Here is a 26,768-nt window from a genome sequence, read left to right as displayed (position 1 = left end):
TAATATTATAACTTTATTCCTACAATATTTTGACGTTATTCTTGCAATAATATAACTGTATTCCTATAATATTTTAACTTTATTCCTGCAATAATATAACTTTATTCCTATAATATTTTGACTTTATTCCTGTAATATTATAACTTTATTCCTACAATATTATAACTTTATTCCTACAATTCTTTGACTTTATTCTTGTAATATTATAACTTTATTCCTACAAAATGTCGACTTTATTCATGTAATAATATATTTTTATTCCTACAAAATATATTAACTTCATTCTTGCAATAATATAACTTTATTCCTTTATTTTGACTTTATTTGTGTAATAATATAACTTTATTCCTACAATATTTTGACATTATTCTTGCAATATTATAATGTTATTCCTATAATATTTTGACTTCATTCTTGCAATATTATAACTTTATTCCTACAATATTTTGACTTCATTATTGCAATAATATCATTTTATTCCTACAATAGTTTGACATCATTCCTGTAATAATATACCTTAATTCCTAAAATATATTTACCTTTATTCTTGCAACAATATAACTTTATTCCTCTAATATTTTTGACTCTATTCTTGCAATAATTAAACTTTATTCCTACAATATTTTGACTTTTTTCTTGCAATGTTATAACTTTATTCATACAATATTGTGACTTTATTCTTGCAATAATATAACTATATTCCTACAATATTTTGACTTTATTCTTGCAATATTAAAACTTAATTCCTACAATAATTTGACTTAATTCTTGCAATAATATAACTTTATTCCTACAATATTTCGACTTTATTATTGCAATAATATAACTTTATTCCTATAATATTAAAACTTTATTCCTACAATAGTTTGACGTCATTCTTGCAATAATATAACTTTATTCCGACAATATTTCGACTTTATTATTGCAATAATATAACTTTATTCCTATAATATTTTGACTTTATTCTTTCAATAATATAACTTTATTCCGAAAAAATATTTTTACTTTATTCCTGTAATATTATAACTTTATTCTTGCAATAATATAACCTCATTCCTACATTATTTTTACTTTATTCTTGCAATAATATAACTTTATTCCTACAATATTTTAACTTCATACTTGCAATAATACAACTTTATTCCTATAATATTTTTACTTTATTCCTGCAATAATATAACTTTATTCCTATTTTATTTTTACTTTATTCGTGTAATAATATAACTTTATTCCTACAATATTTAAACTTTATTCCTGCAATAATGTAACTTTATTCCAATAATATTTAGACTTTATTCTTGCAATAATAAAACTTGATTCCTATAATATTTTGACTTTATTTTTGCAATAATATAACTTTATTCCTATAATAGTTTTACTTTATTCCTGTAATATTATAACTTTATTCCTGTAATATTATAACTTTATTCCTAAAATATATTAAATTAATTCTTGCAATAATATAACTTTAATCCTATAAAGTTATATTATAGGAATAACATAACTTTATTATTATTCTGGAGAGGGAAGTCTTGGGGTCTCTGCTGGAGCTGTTGCCCCCGCGACCCGATTCCGGATAAGCGGTTGTAGATGGATGGATGGATGGATTCCTATAATATTTTGACTTTATTTGTGTAATAATATAACTTTATTCATACAGTATTTAACTTTATTCTTGCAATAATATAACTTTATTCCTATAATATTTTGACTTTATTCTTGCAATAATATAATTTTATTCCTATAATATTTTGACTTTATTCGTGTAATATAACTTTATTCCTACAAAATTTTGACTTTATTCTTGCAATAATATAATTTTATTCCTTTAATATTTTGACTTTATTCTTGTAATAATATAACTTTATTCTTACAAAATTTTGACTTTATTCTTGTAATATTATAACTTTATTCCTACAATATTTTGACTTTATTCTTGTAACATTGTAATTTTATTTTACAATATAATACATAATATAACTTCATTCTTGTAATATTATAACTTTATTCCTACAATATTTGTATTTATTCTTGTAATATTACAACTTTATTTTCTACAATATTTAGACTTTATTCTTGCAATAATATAACTTTATTCCTACAATATTTTGACTATTTGTGTAATAATATAACTTTATTCTTACAATATTTTGACTTTATTCACGTAATAATATAACTTTATTCCTATAAAGTTAAAGTTATAGGCAATGATTGTCACACACACTAGGTGTGGTGAAATTTGTCCTCTGCATTTGACACTTTTTCACCCCCTGAGAGGTGAGGGGAGCAGTATATTTTGACTTCATTCTTGTAATAATATAACTTTATTCCTATAATATTTTGACTTTATTCTTGCAATAATATAACTTTAGTTATATAATATTTTGACTTCATGCTTGTAATATTATAACATAAAAATGTTTACAAATTATTCATCTTTTTTGTGCAATATTATAACTTTATTCCATTTAATTGTATGACTTTACTATAATATTTAGACTTTATTTTTGTAATATACTTTTATTTCCATAATCTTTTTACTTAATTCCCGCTGTATTATAACCGTATTTATTTAATATTGTGACTTTAAACTTGCTATTATATTGCATGGTAGTATTTGGACTTCATTTTTCTATTACAATTTTGACAAAGCATTATTTTTACAAATGAATTTCCCCCCGTTTACTTGTTTGTTTGTTTTGCCAGTGTAGTTGGGTTTTTTTTGTTAATGTTTTCAAATATTTCAACCTTTTTTCTTGTAATATTATAACTTTATTCTCACAACACTTCATTCTTTTAATATATGTTTTATTTGCTTAACATTACAATTTTATTCAATATATTATTTAGATTTTATTCCTGTAATTTTAAGTGTTTATTCCTATTATATTTTCGCTTTATTATTGTAATATTCTTAACTGCATTCTTATAATTTGATTTAATTTTTGTGATATTTTAACTTTATTCTTACAATATTCTGACTCTGTAAGACTATGACCAATTCTTGTAATATGACTTTTCCTAGAATATTTTGACTTTATTTTATAATATTATAACTTGATTCCTGTAACATTTTTAGCCATATTCTTGTAATATCCTAACTTTATTCCTATAGTTTGACTTCATGCTTGGGATATTATAACTTTATTCCCATAATATTTTGACTTGAACATTAGAACTTTTTCTTTAATATTTTGACTTTATGCTGAAGTTATTCTCTTCTTTTATAATATGGAATGTTTTCTTTTTCATGTAAGATGGAATTTGTCCTTTAATATTATCATAAGCCTTTGTTCTTCTAATATTTAGATTTATTAAAAAACATATTAGATTATCTTCTTAATCTAGTTCTAGATCTAATTTTGCACTGAACATTGTGACACTAATTATTTACTATACATTATGTAATATTTTGACTTTACATTGCAACTTTATCCTCATAAAATGACTTTTGTTTAGTATTTTTCATCCTTTGAAGGCATTGATGAAAGTGTCAACAGTATTAAATAAAGACATCATTTTTTTTATAGGTTTTAGAAAAATTTTTCTGTGATAAAAGAGAATAAGGAATTAATAACAGCACAGCAGCATAAACATGGCCTATTGAGAGGAGGAGGGTCAACAAGGAGACCACTATTCAAATATGCTATGACAAATTATTTCTATTGCTCAAAACGACTGGATTTGGTTGTTTTTTTTGCCAATTTAAGTGAGAATGTTTTGGTTCGCTAGCAAAGTGACTTTTTCTTCTCGTTTAGAGTCAACCAAAATCCTCTGAATGTGCGTCTGATCATTTTGTTCCCAGAGAGGCAAGCATGTCAAAACTAAGCTTGGACTTTATTTTGCTTTTCTCTTCAATGACACACACAAACAACAAGACAAATGACATTTTTTAACTGCATGCTTTGTTGTTGGGTTGTTGTGTACTCACTTCCTGTCCGCGTGTAACACAACTTCATGCAGGGACGCAAACATGTTTTAAAGGTCCCATTTTGTAGCAGATGTATTTAAAACCAACATGCTGTTTGTTTGTCTGAGGCTTTACATGCTATCGTCTCCAAAGCTAATGCACTATTGTGTACTTTTGACTCTTAACATCATACAAACCCAAAAAGCAGTGAAGTTGTCACGTTGTGTAAATGGTAAATAAAAAGAGAGTACAATGATTTGCAAATCCTTTTCAACTTATAAAGACCAGATATTTCATGTTCACACTGAGAAACTTTGTTATTTTTGTGCAAATAATCATGGACTTAGAATTTAATGGCAGCAACACATTGCAAAAAAGGCATTTTTACCACTGTGTTACATGGCCTTTCCTTTTAACAACACTCAGTAAAGGTTTGGGAACTGAGGAGACATATTTTTGAAGTGGAATTATTTCCCATTCTTGCTTGATGTACAGCTTAAGTTGTTCAACAGTCACCCTTCTCATAAGTTAGCCTTCTTATTGCACCACACATTTTCAATGGGAGACAGGTCTGGACTACAGGCAGGCCAGTCTAGTACCCGCACTCTTTAACTACGCTGTTGTGGCTTGGCATCGTCTTACTGAAATAAGCAGGGGCGTCCATGATAACATTCCTTGGATGGCAACATATGTTGCTCCAAAAGCTGTATGTACCTTTCAGCATTAATGGGTGCCTTCACAGATGTGTAAGTTACCCATGCCTTTGGCACTAATACACCCCCATACCATCACACATGCTGCCTTTTACACTTTGCGCCTAGAACAGTCCGGATGGTTCTTTTCCTCTTTGGTCCGGAGGACACGACGTCCACAGTTTCCAAAAACAATTTGAAATGTGGACTCGTCAGACCACAGAACACTTTTCCACTTTGCATCAGTCCATCTTCGATGAGCTCGGGCCCAGTGAAGTATTTCTGGGTGTTGTTGATAAATGGCTTTGACTTTTGCAGAGTAGAGTTTTAACTTGCACTTACAGATGTAGCGATGGGTCAAATGCAGAGGACAAATTTCACCACACCTAGTGTGTGTGTGACAATCATTGGTACTTTAACTTAACTTTAACTTTAACTCTGAACCTTAGATGATGAAATCCCTAAATTCCTTGCAATAGCTGTTTGAGAAATGTTCTCAAACAATTTGCTCAGGCATTTGTTGACAAAGTCGTGACCCTCGCTCCGTCCTTGTTTGTGAATGACTGAGCATTTCATGGAAGCTGCTTTTATACCCAATCATGACACCCACCTGTTCCCAACTAGCCTGTTCACCTGTGGGATGTTCCAAATAAGTATTTGATGAGCATTCCTCAACTTTCTCAGTTTTTTTTGCCACTTGTGCCAGCTTTTTTGAAACATGTTGCAGGCATCAAATTCCAAATGAGCTAATATTTGTAAAAAAAATAACAAAGTTTCTCAGTGTGAACATGAAATATCTTGTCTTTGCAGTCTATTCAATTGAATATAAGTTGAAAAGGATTTGCAAATCATTGTATTCTCTTTTTATTTACCATTTACACAACGTGACAACTTCACTGCTTTTGGGGTTTGTATCTTCAGAGCCAAATAAAACATTAACATCCTCAAGTTTTTAAGGGTGTAAAAACATTTTGGATTTTTTTTTTTTAAGATTTAGTTTTTGCTAAATTCCTCAATAAATTTGAGTCCTAACATATTATGGTTTTTTTTGTTTGTTTGTTTTTTAAGCTTTTAATCAACTACAGTAGTACAACATTTCTTATTTGTACTGTAAAGTTCGAATTTGAATGACAATAAAAAGGAAGTCTAAGTCTAAAACGACAGGAAGTCACAACACTTAAAACATGCTAACATTACATTTTGTCACACTAGGTTAGTAACACAATCATAGCTGCATGTTAACATTGATTTAACATCACGCTACGTTAGCAACACTAGCATAGCTTTGTGAGCTAAATGCTAACATTACATTTTAACATCATGCTAGATTAGCAACACTGGCATAGCTATGTGAGCTAAATGCTAACATTACATTTTAACATCATGCTAGATTAGCAACACTAGCATAGCTATGTGAGCTTCATGTTACCATTACATTTTAACATCGTGATAGGTGAACAATATTAGCATAGCTTTGTTAGCTGCATGCATGAGAGTGACTATAGCGCAGCAAGGTGAGCTACATGCAAACATTACATTTCGACATCATGTAGGTTAGCAACACTAACATAGCGATGTGAGCAACTTGCTAGCGTTACATGTTAGCAAGACTAGAATAACTAGGTGAGCTACGTGCTAATGCTACATTTTAACCTCATGGTAGGTTAGCAACATGAACATACTGTAGCTATATGAGCAACATGCTAACATTGCTTTTTATCATGCTAGGTTAGCAACACTAACATAGCTATGTGAGCTACATGTTAAAATTACATTTTAACATTAGGTTAACAAGACTAAAATAGCTACATGAGTTGCATGCTAACATTACATTTTATCATGCTAGGTTAGCAACACTAACATAGCTATGTGAGCTACATGTTAAAATTACATTTTAACATTAGGTTAACAAGACCAGCATAGCTACATGAGCTACATGCTAACATAACATTTTATCATGCTAGGTTAGCAACACTAGAACAGCTATGTGAGCGAAATGCTAACAATACATTTCAACATCATGTAGGTTAGCAACACTAACATAGCGATGTGAGCAACTTGCTAGTGTTACATATTGATATCATGTTAGGTTAGCAAGACTAGAATAACTATGTGAGCTACGTGCTAACGTTACATTTTAACCTCATGGTAGGTTAGCAACATGAACATACTGTAGCTATATGAGCAACATGCTAACATTGCATTTTATCATGCTAGGTTAGCAACACTAAGATAGCGATGTGAGCTACATGTTAAAATTACATTTCAACATTAGGTTAACAAGACTAGCATAGCAACATGAGCTACATGCTAACATTACATTTTATCATGCTAGGTTAGCAACACTAGAACAGCTATGTGAGCGACATGCTAACATTACATTTTAACATCATGTTAGTTAGCATATTGCAAGTTGTACAGTTCAAAAGTTTTGCATAACAGGGGACCTTTGAAGCTTCTTTCTGGACCTGACACCGTTTTAATAGCCTTTTCTGCCTAATGAGCTTGTTTTTAATCCAGTAAGTCAAAATTGTTGTTTTAGTGCTAACTGACGTTGACGTTCTCCTGTGTTAGCATCCCCACCTATGACACCATCAACAGGTTCCCAAGGGCCTCGGCTCCCCCAAGACACATCGACTGGTGACTTTCTTGTGTCCTGGCAGGTACCAAACTACTAGTTCTTCTTTCCAACACAGTAGCTCGCTGTGGACCCTTAATTTATTTCATCTTTGCATTCTGCCTAAAGTAGGTCTGGGTTCTCTTTTGCCTCGTTCCTCACTTATAGTGTGAGTGAAGTAGTCACGTGGTGTAAATGGTAAATAAAAAGAGAATACAATGATTTGCAAATCCTTTTCAACTTATATTCAATTGAATAGACTGCAAAGACAAGATATTTCATGTTCACACTGAGAAACTTGCAAATTTAGCTCATTTGGAATTTGATGCCTGCAACATGTTTAAAAAAAAAAGCTGGCACAAGTGGCAAAAAAGAGTGACAGAGTTGAGGAATGCACATCAAATACTTATTTGGAACATCCCACAGGTGAACACCCAAGCATGGGTGCCATGATTGGGTATAAAAGCAGCTTCCATGAAATGCTCAGTCATTCACAAACAAGGACGGTGCGAGGGTCACCACTTTGTCAACAAATGCCTGAGCAAATTGTTTAAGAACAACATTTCTCAACCAGCTATTGCAAGGAATTTAGGGATTTCACCATCTACGCTCTGTAAAATCATCAAAAGGTTCAGAGAATCTGGAGAAATCACTGCACGTAAGCCATGATATTACGGACCTTGGATCCCTCAGGCGGTACTGCATCCAAAAGCCACATCAGTGTGTAAAGGATATCACCACAAGGGCTCAGGAACACTTCAGAAAACCACTGTCAGTAACTAGAGTTGGTCGCTACATCTGTAAGTGCAAGTTCAAACTCTACTATGCAAAGCCAAAGCCATTTATCAACAACACCCAGAAATGTTCGCTGGGCTCGAGCTCATCTAAGATGGACTGATGCAAAGTGGAAAAGTGTCCTGTGGTCTGACGAGTCCACATTTCAAATTGTTTTTGGAAACCGTGGACGTGTTGTCCTCCGGACCAAAGAGGAAAAGAACCATCCGAACTGTTCTAGGGTCAAAGTGTAAAAGGCAGCATGTGTGATGGTATGGGGGTGTATTAGTGTCCAAGGCATGGGTAACTTACACATTTGTGAAGGCACCATTAATGCTGAAAGGTGCATACAGCTTTTGGAGCAACATATGTTGCCATCCAAGCAACGTTATCATGGACGCCCCTGCTTATATCAGCAAGACAATGCCAAGCTACTAGACTGGCTTGCCTGTAGTCCAGACCTGTCTCCCATTGAAAATGTGTGGTGCATTATGAAGGCTAAAATATCAGAAGGGAGACTGTTGAACAACTTAAGCTATACATCAAGCAAGAATGGGAAATAATTCTACTTCAAAAATGTGTCTCCTCAGTTCCCAAACCTTTACTGAGTATTGTTAAAAGGAAAGGCCATGTAACACAGTGGTAAAAATGTATTTTTTTGAAATATGTTGCTGCCATTCAATTCTAAGTTTATGATTATTTACAAAAAAAAATTAAGTTTCTCAGTGTGAACATAAAATATCTTGTCTTTACAGTCTATTCAATTGAATATAAGTTGAAAAGGATTTGCGAATCATTGTATTCTCTTTTTATTTACCATTTACACAACGTGACAACTTCACTGCTTTTGTATAATGTGAAGTGTTTTGTATTAATGTTGAATTCATACAATGTTCTTCAGGCTAACAGCATATTAACGATATTAAAGATCCTCCATGAATGTCATTTCCTGACCTTTATGTTCTAACATTGTTTTTCCTGCCCTCTTTTTTGATCACCAAATCACAGAATTGATTGCAAAAAATGTGATCCATGTTTCCTTTGTGTCGTGTCCACAGTGGCCATGACATCTGGAGATGAAGAGAAGTACTCCCTGGTGAGTGCCTGCTACTTTGGGGGGCTGGAAGAGACACATTTTTGATACTTGTAAAGAAAAATAAAGTCCTCACAAGCAATTTAGTCCAACAAATTTGTTTTTTTTTTCGACAAGCACTTCATTGATTAATCCCCCCCCCCAAAAAAATAATTTCAACAAGCAGAAATTCCAGTGAAACATAAAAAAGTTGTAATGCAAGAATCAAGTTGTGATTATTTCCTCCAAGAAACATTGTCAATATTCCGATAATAAATCCCTATTTCCGACATGTTTATTAAGACTTGAAAACTTTTACACGATACCCATATTGGAGCCTTGTGATGCGTTATTGTGGTGGAATGTCCGAATCTTAAACAGCAACAAAAGTGAATTTAGTACAAAAGTTTTATTTACCCATAATAAAATGGTACAAGGTTGGATTGAATTGTCATGCAAACAGACAACGTCTCCGGAGACGTTGGACGAATCGAGAATCATGCGAATCATACATAGACTTGGTCTACCTGGCCATTTTATGTGTTTCCCTCGTGTGTCAAGGTCCCGTTGTTTTGGACCTGTTTGTTCTGCAACATCCTTGAATCCCTTAGCCATAACAAACAATCAAAACATTTTTGTACAATGGTCAGGCCGACCATACGTTCAACTCTAACCCACATATGCTCTTCCAATGGTTCAGAATAGAAACAAGAGAAACGAGCAGACATTCCACTACTGTCGTGTCCTTCTTAATGCTTTTCGACCTCGCTCTCTTTTCGGACTTTGACAGACACAAAATATGGTACAAAAGGTCAGAAATTCCACCACATTATCATACATACTTTTATGTTGTACTAGTGTGGAATAGGGTTGTACGGTATACCAATACTAGTATAGTACCGCGATACTAATGAATCATATTCGGTACTATAACGCCTCTAAAAAGTACCGGTTCTACAAGTTTTTCTACAAGCACTGCATTGATTAATTCCCGCCCTCGTAAAACCAGCAATGTCACGTGGTGACATTGCTGGTTTTACCAGCATAGGAGCATGTTCGGCAGCGCACACACACACAGTACTTACAAGCAGACACACTGTGTAGACAGAAAAGTGAGATAAAGATAAAGGTGAAGTTATAACACTGAAACACCCTCAGGAAGAGGTGCTTTAAGACATGGCTAGCTAGCTAGCGGCTAACGTCCATCCACAGTGTTTTAGCTACTTCTAAATCACTAACCTGGTCTCCATGGCGAGAAATAAAGTATGTTTCTTACAAGTAGCATTATCACTGGAGGACGAGGAATAGCTAAACACGCTTCATTACACACCGTAGCTCACCGGCGTCACAATGTAAACAAACACCATGGGTGGATCTACACCTGACATCCACTGTAATGATACCAAGTACAAGAGCGTATTTAGTCGATACTACTATGATTACATCGATATTTTTTGGCATCACAACATCTTCTTTTGTTTAAAAAAAAAAGTATATTATGTTTATAAAGTGAGTAAATACGTCCCTGGACACATGAGGACTTTGAATATGACCAATGTATGATGCTGTAACTACTTGGTGTCGGATCGATGCCTAAATGTGTGGTATCATCCAAAACTAATGTAAAGTATCAAAGAAGAGAAGAATAAGTGATTATTACATTTTAACAGAAGTGTAGATAGAACATGTTAAAACAGAAAATAAGCAGATATTAACAGTAAATTAACAAGTAGATTAATAATTATTTTTTTCAGTTTGTCCCTCATAATGTGTACAAAATAATAGGTGTATAAATTACACAATATGTTACTGCATACGTCAGCAGACTAATTAGCAGTCTTTGTTTGTTTACTTACTACTAAAAGACAAGTTGTCTAGTATGTTCACTATTTTATTTAAGGACTGAATTACAATAATAAACATTATGGAACAACAACTCGACAGTGCGCCTTATAACCCAGTGCACCTAATGTACGGAATAATTCTCGTGCTTACCGACCTTGAAGCAATTGTATTTGGTACATGGTGAAATGATAAGTGTGACTAGTAGATGGCAGTCACACATAAGACATAAGATATACGTGTAGACTGCAATATGATGGCAGTCACACATAAGATACATGTAGACTGCAATATGATGGCAGTCGCACATAAGAGACACGTGTAGACTGCAATATGATGGCAGTCGCACATAAGAGATATGTGTAGACTGCAATATGATGGCAGTCACACATAAGAGATAGGTATAGACTGCAATATGATGGCAGTCACACATAAGAGATACGTGTAGACTGCAATATGATGGCAGCCGCACATAAGAGATAAGTGTAGACTGCAATATGATGGCAGTCGCACATAAGAGATAAGTGTAGACTGCAATATGATGGCAGTCGCACATAAGAGATACGTGTAGACTGCAATATGATGGCAGTCACACATAAGGGATATGTGCAGACTGCAATATGATGGCAGTCACATATAAGAGATACATGTATACTGCAATATGACTCAAGTAATCAACCCCAAAACTTTATATGTTCCATTGAAAATACAGAAAATCACACACGAGCTCAAAAATCTGTCAAAATGTTTTAGTACAAATTTGTTAAGCTATGAAGCCGCACCGCTTGATGATTACAGCTACCATAGTCAGATGTACTGTGCTTCAACATATGAGTATTATTATGGTGTGTGTCTAAGGACCACAAAATGGTACCTATTAGCTGACATATTATCTGGCGTTTTGTTTCGCAATATGTATGACTGCCATCATATTGCAGTGTACACGTATCGCTTGTGTGACTGCTATCATATTGTAGTCTACACGTATCTCTTATGTGCGACTGCCATCATATTGCAGTCTACACGTATCTCTTATGTGTGACTGCCATCATATTGCAGTCTACACGTATCTCATGTGTGACTGCCATCATATTGCAGTCTACATGTATCTCTTATGTGTGACTGCCATCATATTGCAGTCTGCACATATCCCTTATGTGTGACTGCCATCATATTGCAGTCTACACTTATCTCTTATGTGCGGCTGCCATCATATTGCAGTCCACACGTATCTCTTATGTGTGACTGCCATCATATTGCAGTCTACATGTATCTTATGTGTGACTGCCATCATAATGCAGTCTACACGTATATCTTATGTGTGACTGCCATCATAATGCAGTCTACACATATCTCTTATGTGTGACTGCCATCGACTGGTCACACTTATCATTACACCATGTACCAAATAAAATAGCTTCGAGGTCGGTAAGCACAACCAGAATTATGCTGTACATTAGGTGCACCGAGTTATAAGGCGCACTGTCAAGTTTTGATAAAATGAAAGGATTTTAGGTGCGCCTTAAAGTCAGAAAAAAAAAGTTCCTTTTTTTTTTTGGTGACATTATTTTTCCATCTAAAAATGATGTTATTCACTTAAAAATATTTCACCTTCTTGATTTTATTATCACAAAAATTATTTTTGTAGAATTGTTTTGTTTTTCCTCATCAAAATATGATTTATTTACTATATTATAATATAATAATTAAAATGACGACAGATATATGATCGATTGAATGATGAAATAAATATATTTTGAAACAACAATACATTTATGCCTTTCATAGCAACCTACCTGTTGGTATCTTGCTATGAAATTATAAATTTGAAAGGAATTGTATCGTGTATATTGTCATGTCTGAGAGTCACGCACCTGTTTTCACTATTTACTATTTAAGCCAGTCTGTTTCTGTTGTTCGTCCTGGTGACATTATCTATCTATTCATTTATGCTATTGCTACCCATGATATTCCTGTTTTCCATAGTTCATGCTTCATGCCATGCCACAGTAAGTGTTTTTGTTTCGTGTTCAGTTTATTGCCTTTGTGCTAGTCTTTTGTTTTCATTAGTCAAGTTTGTTCTCCGCCATTGTGCGCGCCTTTTGTTTGCTTCTTTTTTTGTAGTTTGTTAGTGTTTTAATAAATCATGTACTTACATTCACGCTTTGCCCGCGCCAACTTTCCTTTGCATCCTGGAAAAACAAACTCCAAGGTCCACGCATTGACAGTATGTCACCAGCAAAAAACGTTTTTCGCACGTAAGTTGGACAGTTTGGATGAGGCTTCTTGGGAGGTGCTGCGCGCCATGGAGGCCGAGACGCTGCGCTTTTCCCCCAGGGAGCGCAGGGGGATGATGTGGGGGAATGGAGGCAAGCTGGTGCCGATCGGCACGTCGCTCCCGTTCCGGAAACGTCGCCAAGGACGAGGAAAGACTTCCGTGAGCCGGCAGGACACGCCACTCCCACAAGCTCCTCCCCCTCCGGGCGGAAGCAAGCAGCAGCCAGCCCGGCTTCGCCCTGATGACGTCACAGACCAGGATTTTTTTTTCAATGCTTTTTCTGTTGATCACTCACCTCCAACCAAATACTCGAAAAACATGATAAAACACTACCAAAACATGATTTTGAACATTAGAGCTAATCAGTCACAGCCATTTGAATTTCATGCCCCGCCCCCCAGGACTCAAGCCACGCCCAAGTCACAATTTTTTTTTTCACCCACTCAATCCCAGGTAGAAAAAATAAATTTTGGACAATTTAATGGGGAGGATTCTGCCCCCCTCCTGACCTCCCTCCACCCACCCCAAAGGACGGTTCCAGACCGCAGGGAGCGTGTCTGGTATCCACTCCTTGAGGGGGGGCTAGGACTGGGAGCTGTTCAGGTGGGGTCGCTCAGCGTCATGCCAAGCCACAGCCTCTAGCACGGCCGCCACCACCAGTTCTTCGGCCTGCCAAGCCACAGCCGCCAGCCCGGCCGCTGCCACTGGTCTTTTGGCCTGCTAAGCCGCAACCTCCGATCCGGCCACCACCACCGGTCTTTCGGCCTGCCAAGCCGCAACCCCCAGCTAGGCCACCTCCACCTGCACCTTGGCTAGCAGCACGGCTAGCTGCACCACGGCTAGCACCTGTCGCTGCTCCAAGGCTAGCACCACGACCTGCACCACGGCTAGCACCAGCGCCACGGCTAGCTCCACGCCCTGGGCCAAGGCTAGCACCAGCACCAAGGCTAGCACCTACGCCACGGCTATCTCCACGCCCTGCTCCAAGGCTAGCAACATGCCTAGTAGCACCACGCTAAGTTCCACCACGCCAATTTCCTCCAGTCACAGCTCCACGACGCCAAGTGCCGCCAGTCGCAGCTCCACGACGCCAAGTGCCGCCAGTCGCAGCTCCACAATGGCAAGTGCCGCCAGTCGCAGCTCCACGACGCCAAGTGCCGCCAATCGCAGCTCCACGACGCCAAGTGCCGCCAGTCGCAGCTCCACGACGCCAAGTTCCGCCAGTCGCAGCTCCACGACGTCAAGTGCCGCCAGTCGCAGCTCCACGACGCCAAGTGCTGCCAGTCGCAGCGCCACAACGCCAAGTGCTGCCAGTCGCAGCGCCACGACGCCAAGTGCCGCCAGTCGCAGCTCCACGACGCCAAGTCCCTCCAGTCGCAGCTCCACAACGCCAAGTGCCGTCCGTCGCAGCTCCACGACGCCAAGACCAACACCCTCCATGCCAAGACCAAGACCCCCCGTGCCAAGACCAAGACCCTCCATGCCAAGACCAAGACCCTCCATGCCAAGACCAAGACCCTCCATGCCAAGATCAAGACCCGCCATGCCAAGACCAAGACCCGCCATGCCAAGACCAAGACCCGCCACGCCAAACTTCGCCGCCTGACGCACCACGCCAAGCTTCGCCGCCTGACGCGCCACGCCAAGCTTCGCCGCCTGATGCACCACGCCAAGCGGGATGTAGCCATTCCATGGGCGTCCACCACGCCAGGTTCGCCGACCTCCTCGTCGGCCACAGATGTGGCCATTCCCAAGTCGCCCACCTCGTCTGGTACAGCAGCGCTCTACGCGTTGCCGCCACCTAAATCTGCCCCGGTGGATACTGGGACACGTGGTCTGGTGACCCACCGCCATGTCCCCCTCCCGCCCTCCCATGACTATTGATCATTGTTTTGTTTTTATTTTATGGACATCTGGTATCTGTTCTTAAGGGAGGGGCTCTGTCATGTCTGTGTGATCATGTTTTGTTTTAGTCATGTTTGTTTTTGTTTTTGAAATCTTTGTGCACTTGTGTTTGTTTTTGTCACCATAGCAACCCATTAGTTTTCACTTGTCATGTCACGCACCTGTTTCACGTTTTGAGTCACGCACCTGTTTTCACTGATCATGTCACTGCTATTTAAGCCGGTCTGTTTCTGTTGTTCGTCCTGGTGACATTATCTATCTATCCATCCATGCTACGCTACCCATGATATTCCTGTTTTCCATAGTCCATGCTTCATGCCATGCCACAGTAAGTGTTTTTGTTTCGTGTTCATAGTTTATTGCCTTTGTGCTAGTCTTTTGTTTTCCTTGGTCAAGTTTGTTCTTCGCCATTGTGCGCGCCTTTTGTTTGCTTCTTTTTTTGTAGTTTGTTCGTGTTTTAATAAATCATGTACTTACATTCACGCCTTGCCCGCGCCAACTTTCCTTTGCATTCCGGGAAAACAAACTCCAAGGTCCACGCATTGACATATATTATATGATGATATACATTTGAACTGTCTGTAAGATGTGTCCTTCGAGGGATGACATTTTAGCAGAACACACTCTGATATTAACAAAAGAAACAATCATGTCATACAAAATGATGTCTGTCTGTAAATAAATACATTTGATCATTTTTTTTGTGTGCAGGATTCTTCCTTCATGGAACTTTGAACCTGAGTGAACTAAACATCGGGATTTTTCTGTCATGAAGAACAATTCTGGGAATTTTTTTTAATTTTAAATCTTCATCCTTACTCGGCCAAGAAGTTTCCGCAGGGCATGACCTTGTTCTCCATCTGGACCAGGCTGGTTCCGGATGGTTCCGTTCCCTCAACTCTGTTTACATGGGTCTCACCTGGACTTGACGCTATTTCACGCCAACCGTGATGCTAAGTAGTGGCAGGAAGGTAACAACACACGCTAAAAGGTTAGCTTGGTTATTTGTCACGTTCGGGGAAACAACCTTTACGGGGAAAAAAAAAGTGGACTGTATCTAGCGTGACTTTCAATGTTTACAATATTTTTAATACTAGGTTGCTAATGTCGTTGCATAAAGACTGGTTGCCTTTCATTTTGGCATTTACTGCTTTTTAAAAGAACCCTACGCTCTTTAAAACTATCTTGTTGTTAGCTTAGCCCTTTTTGAAAATTTTGCAGCAACTCGAGCAACAAAATACTTTCAACTTCACTCCGTTCACAGGCGGCCTACGTCCGATGTTTTTTGTGCGCTAAACAGAGGTCGCATTTTTATCTGGATCATGTTCAAAATTAGTGCGTTTCTAACACATCATATTAGTGTTAGTCTCAACACAGGCCAAAAATGATGTTTTTTACTTTATTTTTGACATAGTTATGACATTTTTCCTCAGTCATTCAAAATACAAGATAGAAACGCGTTTGACCAAAGACGGACTTCACTGCCTGCAAATGAAAGGTAAGTACCGTATTTTTCGGACTACAAGGCGCACTCAAAATCCTTTCATTTTTCTTAAAAATCGACGGTGCACCTTACAACACACAAGAGATACGTGTAGACTGCAATAGGATGGCAGTCACACATAAGAGATACATGTAGAATGCAATATAATGTAGTCACACATAAGAGATACGTAGACTGTAATATGATGGCAGTCACACATCAGAGATACGTGTAGACTGCAATATGATGGCAGTTACACATAAGAGATACATGTAGACTGCAATATGATGGCAGTCACACACAAGAGATACGTGTAGATTGCAATATGATGGCAGTCACACATAAGAGATAGGTGTAGACTGCAATATGATGGCAGTCCCACACAAGAGATATGTGTACTCTGCAATATGATTGCAGTCACACATAAGAGATAGGTGTAGACTCCAATATGATGGCAGTCACACACAAGAGATACGTGTACTCTGCAATATGATGGCAGTCACACATAAGAGATACGTGTAGACTGCAAGATTAAAGTGACTTGAAGATGATGTGTAAAACATCATCTATGCAACATTTTGAGCAAAGAACCACCATTACCACAAGGAAGTATTTTACATTTAGAAAATAATCATAATAATATGACCCCTTTAATGCGCCTTATTTTTGAAAAATAGACCATTCATCGGCAGTGCGCCCTATGGTCCGGAAAATACAGTAAGTAAAACTAAAAAGTGGGTATTTAAAGAAAACCTTTCTAATGTTAATAATCAACACTCAAGAGTTCCCAGAATCCTTCATGATTTCGTGTTCGGAGAACAATCACAGAAAAACAATCACAGGAAAACAATCTCAAGTCAATCAAAAGTATGTTTCTTCAAAGAAAAAAAGTGTCTGTGATTTAATAATTAAATGTAACTTACAAATACGACCAGACGTACAAAGTGGACAATTAATGTTCTCCAGCCAAGTTCTATATTTTACCGTAGATCTCAGGTGGTTTTTAGCGCTCGGTCAATAACTGCCTGCTTGGGATTTTTGTATGAATGGGTCATATCAGTACAGTATGGATACAGTTAGGTACTGGAACAAGCGAATGTATTGGATTTAGCTTTTCCCTTACATTGTCATATCGCGTATGCTGGAAGGGAGTGCTAACACGTCTTTGCTAACAATAGTTCCTGCTGTTAGGGTTATGGTTAGGGTTAAGGTAGGGTTAGGCTAACCCTAACCCTAACCCTGCATCGTCATATCCACACAGCCATGTTTTGTTGTGGGTTAGCCTAACCCTAGTTCAACCCTAACTCTAACCAACGACAATCAATCCCTGGTACAACAAAACATGGCTGTGTGGTTATGACGATGCATACCGTGACAAAAAGAACATTTGAAAAAGTAAAAGGACCGCTTCTGGTTAACACACCTTGCTATTTTCATTTTTCATGTTTTACTTATCTCCTTCATTGATGTAATAGACAATTAAACTTTAGCAACTAAACACATATTTACTCACCTATGCTTGAGAAGGAACAGGATGAAGAAAGTCTTATATTTCCAGCCCCATTCAACATAATAAGTAGTCTTACTTCATGGATAGCCCAGATTCACAAGCATACAAACCAAACAAATACATCCAAATATCATGAAAACTAACAAAATACACACAAAAAAACCAACGAGCGCAAAACTTCATGAAGTCCAAACCGAACAAAAAAAGTAATATACACCTCACGGGATGACACAAAACAAATACAAAACCAGACAAAAAACAAGTAAAATAATAAATACAAAGCAAAATATACATAGGATCTTATTGTTCTGTCTTTATATATATTTTTTTCAATTGGAATATATTTCTACAATCTTTTATCTCATTGTAAACTCATTTAACAAGCTAAAGAGTGTCTGAAAGGAGCACGGGTTTACTTCAAATTCTAGTTGCTTGAACAAAAATGTTCTTAAAGGGAACCAAATATATGAGTGGCATTATTTAATGGAATTTTTATTTTTAGTTGAAGAATGTCTTTTAATCAGCTGAGATGTTAGCTTTTTTTTTCTAACAAATTTGTCAAACAAATTCAAATGTTACTACTGTATGTACGTGTATATATATATATATATATATATATATATATATATATACAGTCGTGGTCAAAAGTTTACATACACTTGTAAAGAACATAATGTCATGGCTGTCTTGAGTTTCCAATCATTTCTACAACTCTTATTTTTTTGTGATAGAGTGATTGAAGCACATACTTGTTGGTCACAAAAAACATTAAATGAAGTTTGCTTCTTTTATGAATTCATTAATTTATTATGGGTCTACTGAAAATATGAGCAAATGTGCTGGGTCAAAAGTATACATACCGGTACAGCAATGTTAATATTTGCTTACATGTCCCTTGGCAAGTTTCACTGCAATAAGGCGCTTTTGGTAGCCATCCACAAGCTTCTGCTTGAATTTTTGACCACTCCTCTTGACAAAATTTGTGCAGTTCAGCTAAATGTGTTGCTTTTCTGACATGGACTTGTTTCTTCAGCATTGTCCACACGTTTAAGTCAGGACTTTGGGAAGGCCATTCTAAAACCTTCATTCTAGCCTGATTTAGCCATTCCTTTACCACTTTTGACCTGTGTTTGGGGTCATTGTCCTGTTGGAACACCCAACTGTGCCCAAGACCCAACCTCCGGGCTGATGATTTTAGCTTGTCCTGAAGAATTTGGAGGTAATCCTCCTTTTTCATTGTCCCATTTACTCTCTGTAAAGCACCAGTTCCCCTGGCAGCAAACCAGGCCAATAGCATAATACTACCACCATCATGCTTGACGGTAGGATGGTGTTCCTGGGATTAAAGGCCTCACCTTTTCGCCTCCAAACATATTGCTGGGTATTGTGGCCAAACAGCTCCATTTTTGTTTCATCTGACAAAACATGGACAAAGATAAGACCTTCTGGAGGAAAGTTCTGTGACCAACAAGTATGTGCTCCAATCACTCTTGTGTTCCGATCACTCTATCACAAAAAAATAAGAGTTGTAGAAATGATTGGAAACTCAAGACAGCCATGACATTATGTTCTGTACAAGTGTATGTAAACTTTTGACTACCACTGTATGTATATATGTATATCCCACATTTAACACATTAATTATCACCACAAACTAAAATAACTATTAAGCATTAAAAATTACATAAAAAGGCGTTAGCGTACACGTTAGGTAGTTTAAAAAATAAGCGCTCGCCGACAAAACAGTTTTTTTTGTCAAGAAGAATCTGGATGTGAGAAATTCACCGAGGGACAACGTTTGATTTGTTGAAAGTGCTTACATGTAAATGGTGAATAAAGATTTGCATTCCAGCTTGTAATTAATGATTCAATCATCATTCTTCCACTGTTGCTAAGCAGCGTTATGATGTGACTCTTTATGTAAAGAAACCCCAAAAAAGCCAGTTATGTGCAGACTTTCAATAAAAATATATTTTTACTGTTATAATATAAATAATAAAACACATTATCAGTTATGAGTGACGGCACATTGTTGAAACCAACAATGGGGGGGCACAAGTTTTTTGCCATTAAGCCAGGAACATGATGTGATATGGCACAAATATATATCCCAATGTACAACACCCAAAAGCAGTGAAGCTGTCACGTTGTGTAAATGGTAAATAAAAAGAGAATACAATGATTTGCAAATCCTTCACTGCTTTTGGGGTTTGTACATTCACAGTACAAACATTGCATGTATGTGGATATGTATGTTTGTACAGTGAATGTATATGTACATGTGATTGTATATGTACACGTGTACATATACAATCACTGTACAACATACATATACACATGCATGTACATATACATTCACTGTACAAACATGTGAATGTATAAACATTCACAGTATAAACATACATATACACATACTGTACATATACAAGTACATATAGATACATACACTCATGCATATAATCAGGTTTCATCAAACATATATTAACGTTGTTGCCCTAGGGTAAACTGGGTAACACATGGCACACTGACAAACTTAACCTAATGTTACTATAACAATCTACAAGGTTAATATAGCTGGCTTCTCTTTCTTCCCCTCCATGTATCTGCTTTCTTTTGTATCTTTAGTTATCATGACATATATGTATTGTTGCATTTGAACAATTGTATTGTTGATAATAAAGGTAAATATCGTTATTATTCATGATCAATAGTGATATTTCTATTGGTTTTTGTATTGATCCATTTGTAGTGTAATAATGTTCGTTGTCATTTCTGTGTTATTTACTTCACTAACTGCTTCTCTGATATCCCTTTTACTTTCATATTTGTACATATCCTATTTGCTGATTTTGTTCTGTTGTTATTGTTATTGTTGTTGTTGTTGTCTTATCCCCTCTTGTCTCTGCGATGTCCTCCTCTGTATTCCTTTTTTTCTCTTTCTATCCCCGGTGAAAGTGAGGAGAAGAGAGAGGTGGCGCCTCCAAGCTGACAGGACACCTGAGTCTGTGTTTACCATAGGGCTGTGACCCATTGTTGGGGCGCCAAAAACAGCATTTCTCAGTTGTTTTAAACTTTTCCTCCACATGGGGCAGTAATGACAACCTCAAACGGAGGAAGTATGGAGCAAAACCTTGACCTTGATGCTTTGTGAAAGACCTTATCGTTTTGTTTCCAAGAGCACCTCTTGGATTATTTGTCTTCCCTCATCTTGGATTATTTGTTTTCCCTCATCTTGGAGTATTTGTCTTCCCTCATCTTGGATTATTTGTCTTCCCTCATTTTGGATTATTTGTCTTCCCTCATCTCGGATTATTTGTCTTCCCTCATTTTGGTCATGAGGACGCTAAGAAGAAAAGTATTTTTATTTATTCTCTTTTCATACATATGTCTCCTGCTTTATGTTGAATTCTTGCAAGGGGGAAGCAATAATTAGGGGCTGGTGGTCCCATCTATTATTAGATTTACATTGTCACATCTAGTCTTAGACTTAGATTGTCACATCTAGTCTTTGACTTAGATTGTTACATCTAGTCTTAGACTTAGATTGTTACATCTAGTCTTGGATTTAGATTGTTACATCTAGTCTTAGACTTAGATTGTTACATCTAGTCTTGGACTTAGATTGTTACATATAGTCTTAGACTTAGATTGTTACATCTAGTCTTAGACTTAGATTGTCACATCTAGACTCAGATTGGTCACATCTAGTCTTATATTTAGATTGTCACATATAGTCTTAGATTTAGATTGTTATATCTAGTCTTAGACTTAGATTGTCACATCTAGTCTTAGATTTAGATTGTCACATCTAGTCTTAGACTCAGATTGTCACATCTAGTCTTAGATTTACATTGTTACATTTAATCTTGGACTCAGATTGTCACATCTAGTCTTAGACTTAGATTCTCACATCTCGTCTTAGATTGGTCACATTTAGTCTTAGAGTTAGATTGTTACATCTAGTCTTAGACTTAGATTGTTACATATAGTCTTAGACTTAGATTGTTACATCTAGTCTTGGACTTAGATTGTCACATCTAGACTCAGATTGGTCACATCTAGTCTTATATTTAGACTGTCACATATAGTCTTAGATTTGGATTGTTATATCTAGTCTTAGACTTAGATTGTCATATCTAGTCTTAGATTTACATTGTTACATTTAATCTTGGACTCAGATTGTCACATCTCGTCTTAGATTGGTCACATTTAGTCTTAGAGTTAGATTGTTACATCTAGTCTTAAACTTAGATTGTCACATCTAGACTTAGATTGGTCACATCTAGTCTTAGATTTAGATTGTTATTTCTAGTCTTAGACTTAGATTGTCACATCTAGTCTTAGATTTAGATTGTCACATCTAGTCTTAGATTTACATTGTTACAACTAGTCTTAGACTCAGATTGTCACATCTAGTCTTAGACTTAGATTGTCACATGGAGTCTTAGATTGGTCACATCTCGTCTTAGATTTAGACTGTCACATCTAGTCTTAGACTTAGATTGTTCCATCTAGTCTTAGACTTAGATTGTTCCATCTAGTCTTAGACTTAGATTGTTACATCAAGTCTTAGACTTAGATTGTTACATCAGTCTTAGACTTAGATTGTTACATCTAGTCTTAGACTTAGATTGTTACATCTAGTCTTAGACTTAGATTGTCACATCTAGTCTTAGACTTAGATTGTCACATCTAGACTCAGATTGGTCACATCTAGTCTTATATTTAGATTGTCACATGTAGTCTTAGATTTAGATTGTCACATCTAGTCTTAGACTCAGATTGTCACATCTAGTCTTAGATTTACATTGTTACATTTAGTCTTGGACTCAGATTGTCACACCTAGTCTTAGACTTAGATTCTCACACCTCGTCTTAGATTGGTCACATTTAGTCTTAGAGTTAGATTGGTCACATTTAGTCTTAGATTTAGACTGTCACATCTAGTCTTAGACTTAGATTGTTACATCTAGTCTTAGACTTAGATTGTCACTCTAGTCTTAGACTTAGATTGTTACATCAAGTCTTAGACATAGATTGTCACATCTAGTCTTAGACTTAGATTGTTACATCTAGTCTTAAACTTAGATTGTCACATCTAGACTTAGATTGGTCACATCTAGTCTTATATTTAAATTGTCACATCTAGATTGTTATTTCTAGTATTAGACTTAGATTGTCACATCTAGTCTTAGATTTAGATTGTCACATCTAGTCTTAGACTCAGATTGTCACATCTAGTCTTAGATTTACATTGTTACAACTAGTCTTAGACTCAGATTGTCACATCTAGTCTTAGACTCAGATTGTCACATCTAGTCTTAGACTTAGATTGTCACATCTAGTCTTAGACTTAGATTGTCACTCTAGTCTTTGACTTAGATTGTTACATCTAGTCTTAGACTTAGATTGTCACATCTAGTCTTAGACTTAGATTGTTACATCTAGTCTTAGAGTTAGTATAGTCTTAGACTTAGATTGTCACATCTAGTCTTGGATTTACATTGTTGCATCCAGGGGCGTCACTAGCTTTTAAGGACAGGGGGGGCTTAGCCCCCAGGAGATGCACAGGATGCAAGCGAACATAGCGCACAAGCTCAAAACTTCACAAACAGCTCACAAAGACTTAGAAATGATTCATTGTTATTAATATCATTTCAGTCGGTTTATTTTCAATCTGTGTTCAGTACAACAAACATGGGTTTGCACAGTGACATTTTGTTTACAGCATCAACAAGAAACAATTACTTGCATGATGCTTCAAGATACACTGAAACACGATGAAAGTCATGGCATTAGCCTCTATGTTATTAATTCACAACATAGAGGCTAATGCCACCACTTTCACTCACAATACAATAATTGTTTGTAAATTCAAGCCCTGGAAATATTACTTAATTACTTGAATTAGAGTAATATCTGGATCGGGATAATTTGGCTTATATATAATATATTTATATATATATTATGGCAAGCCGTTAAGGAAATTAAATATATATGGAAGTCTGAATAGAAATGAGAAACGTTTATATATACTGTAAATAAGAAAGATAATAAATAATGCAAACAATAAAATGTTATTTCTAGGGTTTGAGATTATTGTAGTCCCGTCGTCCCGGGGACGATAAAAAAAAATGCACGGAACGAAATTAAATGCTTCCCGGGACGATGGCTTATAACCATTTCTTTTCTTTTTCTTTTTATGTATTTATTAATTTTACATTTTATATTAAATGTCTTGGATTTCCCTCCCTCTGAAAATCCTATGAAATGTTTAACAAGCCATCCTATAATAATACAACAGCTGCTTTCGATACCGTCGATCATATTTTATTAGAGTGTATCAAAACACGTATTGGTATGTCAGACTTAGCCTTGTCGTGGTTCAACTCTTATCTTACTGACAGGATGCAGTGCGTCTCCCATAATAATGTGACCTCGGACTATGTTAAGGTAACGTGCGGAGTTCCTCAGGGTTGGTTCTTGGCCCTGTACTTGGTAGTATTTACATGCTGCCGCTAGGCGACATCATACGCAAATACGGTGTTAGCTTTCACTGTTATGCTGATGACACCCAACTCTACATGCCCCTAAAGCTGACCAACACGCCGGATTGTAGTCAGCTGGAGGTGTGTCTGAATGAAATTAAACAATGGATGTCCGCTAACTTTTTGCAACTCACCGCCAAGAAAACCGAAATGCTGATTATTGGTCCTGCGAGACACCGACATTTATTTAATAACACCACCTTAACATTTGACAACCAAACAATTACACAAGGCGACTCGGTAAAGAATCTGGGTATTATCTTCGACCCAACTCTCTCGTTTGAGTCACACATTAAGAGTGTTACTAAAACGGCCTTCTTTCATCTCCGTAATATCGCTAAAATTCGTTCCATTGTGTCCACTAGCGACGCTGAGATCATTATTCATGCGTTCGTTACGTCTCGTCTCGATTACTGTAACAAATTATTTTGGGGTCTCCCTATGTCTAGCATTAAAAGATTACAGTTGGTACAAAATGCGGCTGCTAGACTTTTGACAAGAACAAGAAAGTTTGATCATATTACGCCTATACTGGCTCACCTGCACTGGCTTCCTGTGCACTTAAGATGTGACTTTAAAGGGGAACATTATCACCAGACCTATGTAAGCGTCAATATATACCTTGATGTTGCAGAAAAAAGACCATATATTTTTTTAGCCGATTTCCGAACTCTAAATGGGTGAATTTTGGCGAATTAAACGCCTTTCTAATATTCGCTCTCGGAGCAATGACGTCACATTGTGACGTCACATCAGGAAGCAATCCGCCATTTTCTCAAACACCGAGTCAAATCAGCTCTGTTATTTTCCGTTTTTTCGACTGTTTTCCGTACTTGGAGACATCATGCCTCGTCGGTGTGTTGTCGGAGGGTGTAACAACACGAACAGGGACGGATTCAAGTTGCACCAGTAGCCCAAAGATGCGAAAGTGGCAAGAAATTGGACGTTTGTTCCGCACACTTTACCGACGAACGCTATGCTACGACAGAGATGGCAAGAATGTGTGGATATCCTGCGACACTCAAAGCAGATGCATTTCCAACGATAAAGTCAAAGAAATCTGCCGCCAGACCCCCATTGAATCTGCCGGAGTGTGTGAGCAATTCAGGGACAAAGGGCCTCGGTAGCACGGCAAGCAATGTTTGTCAGTTTGTTCCCGTAGACGAGCGAGCTAAACCCCCTGGATGTCTTGGCTCACACCTTCCCGAAGATGATCAAGAGAAGAATATCGACCCTAGCTTCCCTGGCCTGCTGACATGAAGGTATGTCTACAGAATATATTAATTGATGAAAATTGGGCTGTCTGCACTCTCAAAGTGCATGTTGTTGCCAAATGTATTTCATATGCTGTAAACCAAGTTCATAGTTGTTAGTTTCCTTTAATGCCAAACAAACACATACCAATCGTTGATTAGAAGGCGATCGCCGAATTCGTCCTCGCTTTCTCCCGTGTCGCTGGCTGTCGTGTCGTTTTCGTCAGTTTCGCTTGCATACGGTTCAAACCGATATGGCTCAATAGCTTCAGTTTCTTCTTCAATTTCGTTTTCGCTACCTGCCTCCACACTACAACCATCCGTTTCAATACATTCGTAATCTGTTGAATCGGTTAAGCCGCTGAAATCCGAGTCTGAATCCGAGCTAATGTCGCTATAGCTTGCTGTTCTTTCCGCCATGTTTGTTTGTGTTGGCTTCACTATGTGACGTCACAGGAAAATGGACGGGTGGTTAAAATCAGGCACTTTGAAGCTTTTTTTAGGGATATTGCGTGGTGGGTAAAATTTTGAAAAAAATTTCAAAAAATATAATAAGCCACTGGGAACTGATTTTTAATGGTTTTAACCATTCTGAAATTGTGATAATGTTCCCCTTTAAGGTTTTACTACTTACGTATAAAATACTACACTGTCTAGCTCTGTCCTATCTTGCCGATTGTATTGTACCATATGTCCCGGCAAGAAATCTGCTTTCAAAGAACTCCGGCTTATTAGTGATTCCCAGAGCCCAAAAAAAGTCTGCGGGCTATAGAGCGTTTTCTATTGGGGCTCCAGTACTATGGAATGCCCTCCCGGTAACAGTTAGAGATGAGTTTGAGTTTATTTCGAACATGCAAGCATACAACATGATACATCACAATTTC

At 37.0% G+C, this 26,768-nt stretch overlaps 1 protein-coding gene across 14 annotated transcripts in view; it reads left to right on the top strand.

Moving 5' to 3' along the window:
• Nucleotides 1–18,684, top strand: part of prom1a (prominin 1a) — a 224,551-nt gene extending 205,867 nt beyond the window's left edge. For 8 of the 14 annotated variants that reach the window (XR_012050899.1, XR_012050898.1, XR_012050896.1 and 5 more), the window contains 3 exons: nt 7,177–7,265; nt 9,052–9,089; nt 15,802–18,684. Coding sequence is in view for 4 of the 14 variants with exons in the window: in XM_061976882.2 (XP_061832866.2) it covers nt 7,177–7,246 (70 nt within the window). In the remaining 10 variants the exon portion in view is untranslated. Of the gene's footprint in view, nt 1–7,176; nt 7,266–9,051; nt 9,212–15,801 lie in introns of those variants that run through there. The other 6 variants (XR_012050901.1, XR_012050893.1, XM_061976885.2 and 3 more) reach the window with 3 other exon arrangements.
• Nucleotides 18,685–26,768: the final 8,084 nt, after the last annotated feature.

This window comes from Nerophis lumbriciformis, linkage group LG16 (genome assembly GCF_033978685.3).
Source record: "Nerophis lumbriciformis linkage group LG16, RoL_Nlum_v2.1, whole genome shotgun sequence".
NCBI classification, from domain to species: Eukaryota; Metazoa; Chordata; class Actinopteri; order Syngnathiformes; family Syngnathidae; genus Nerophis; species Nerophis lumbriciformis.
This window is presented reverse-complemented; position numbering and strand designations above follow the sequence as displayed.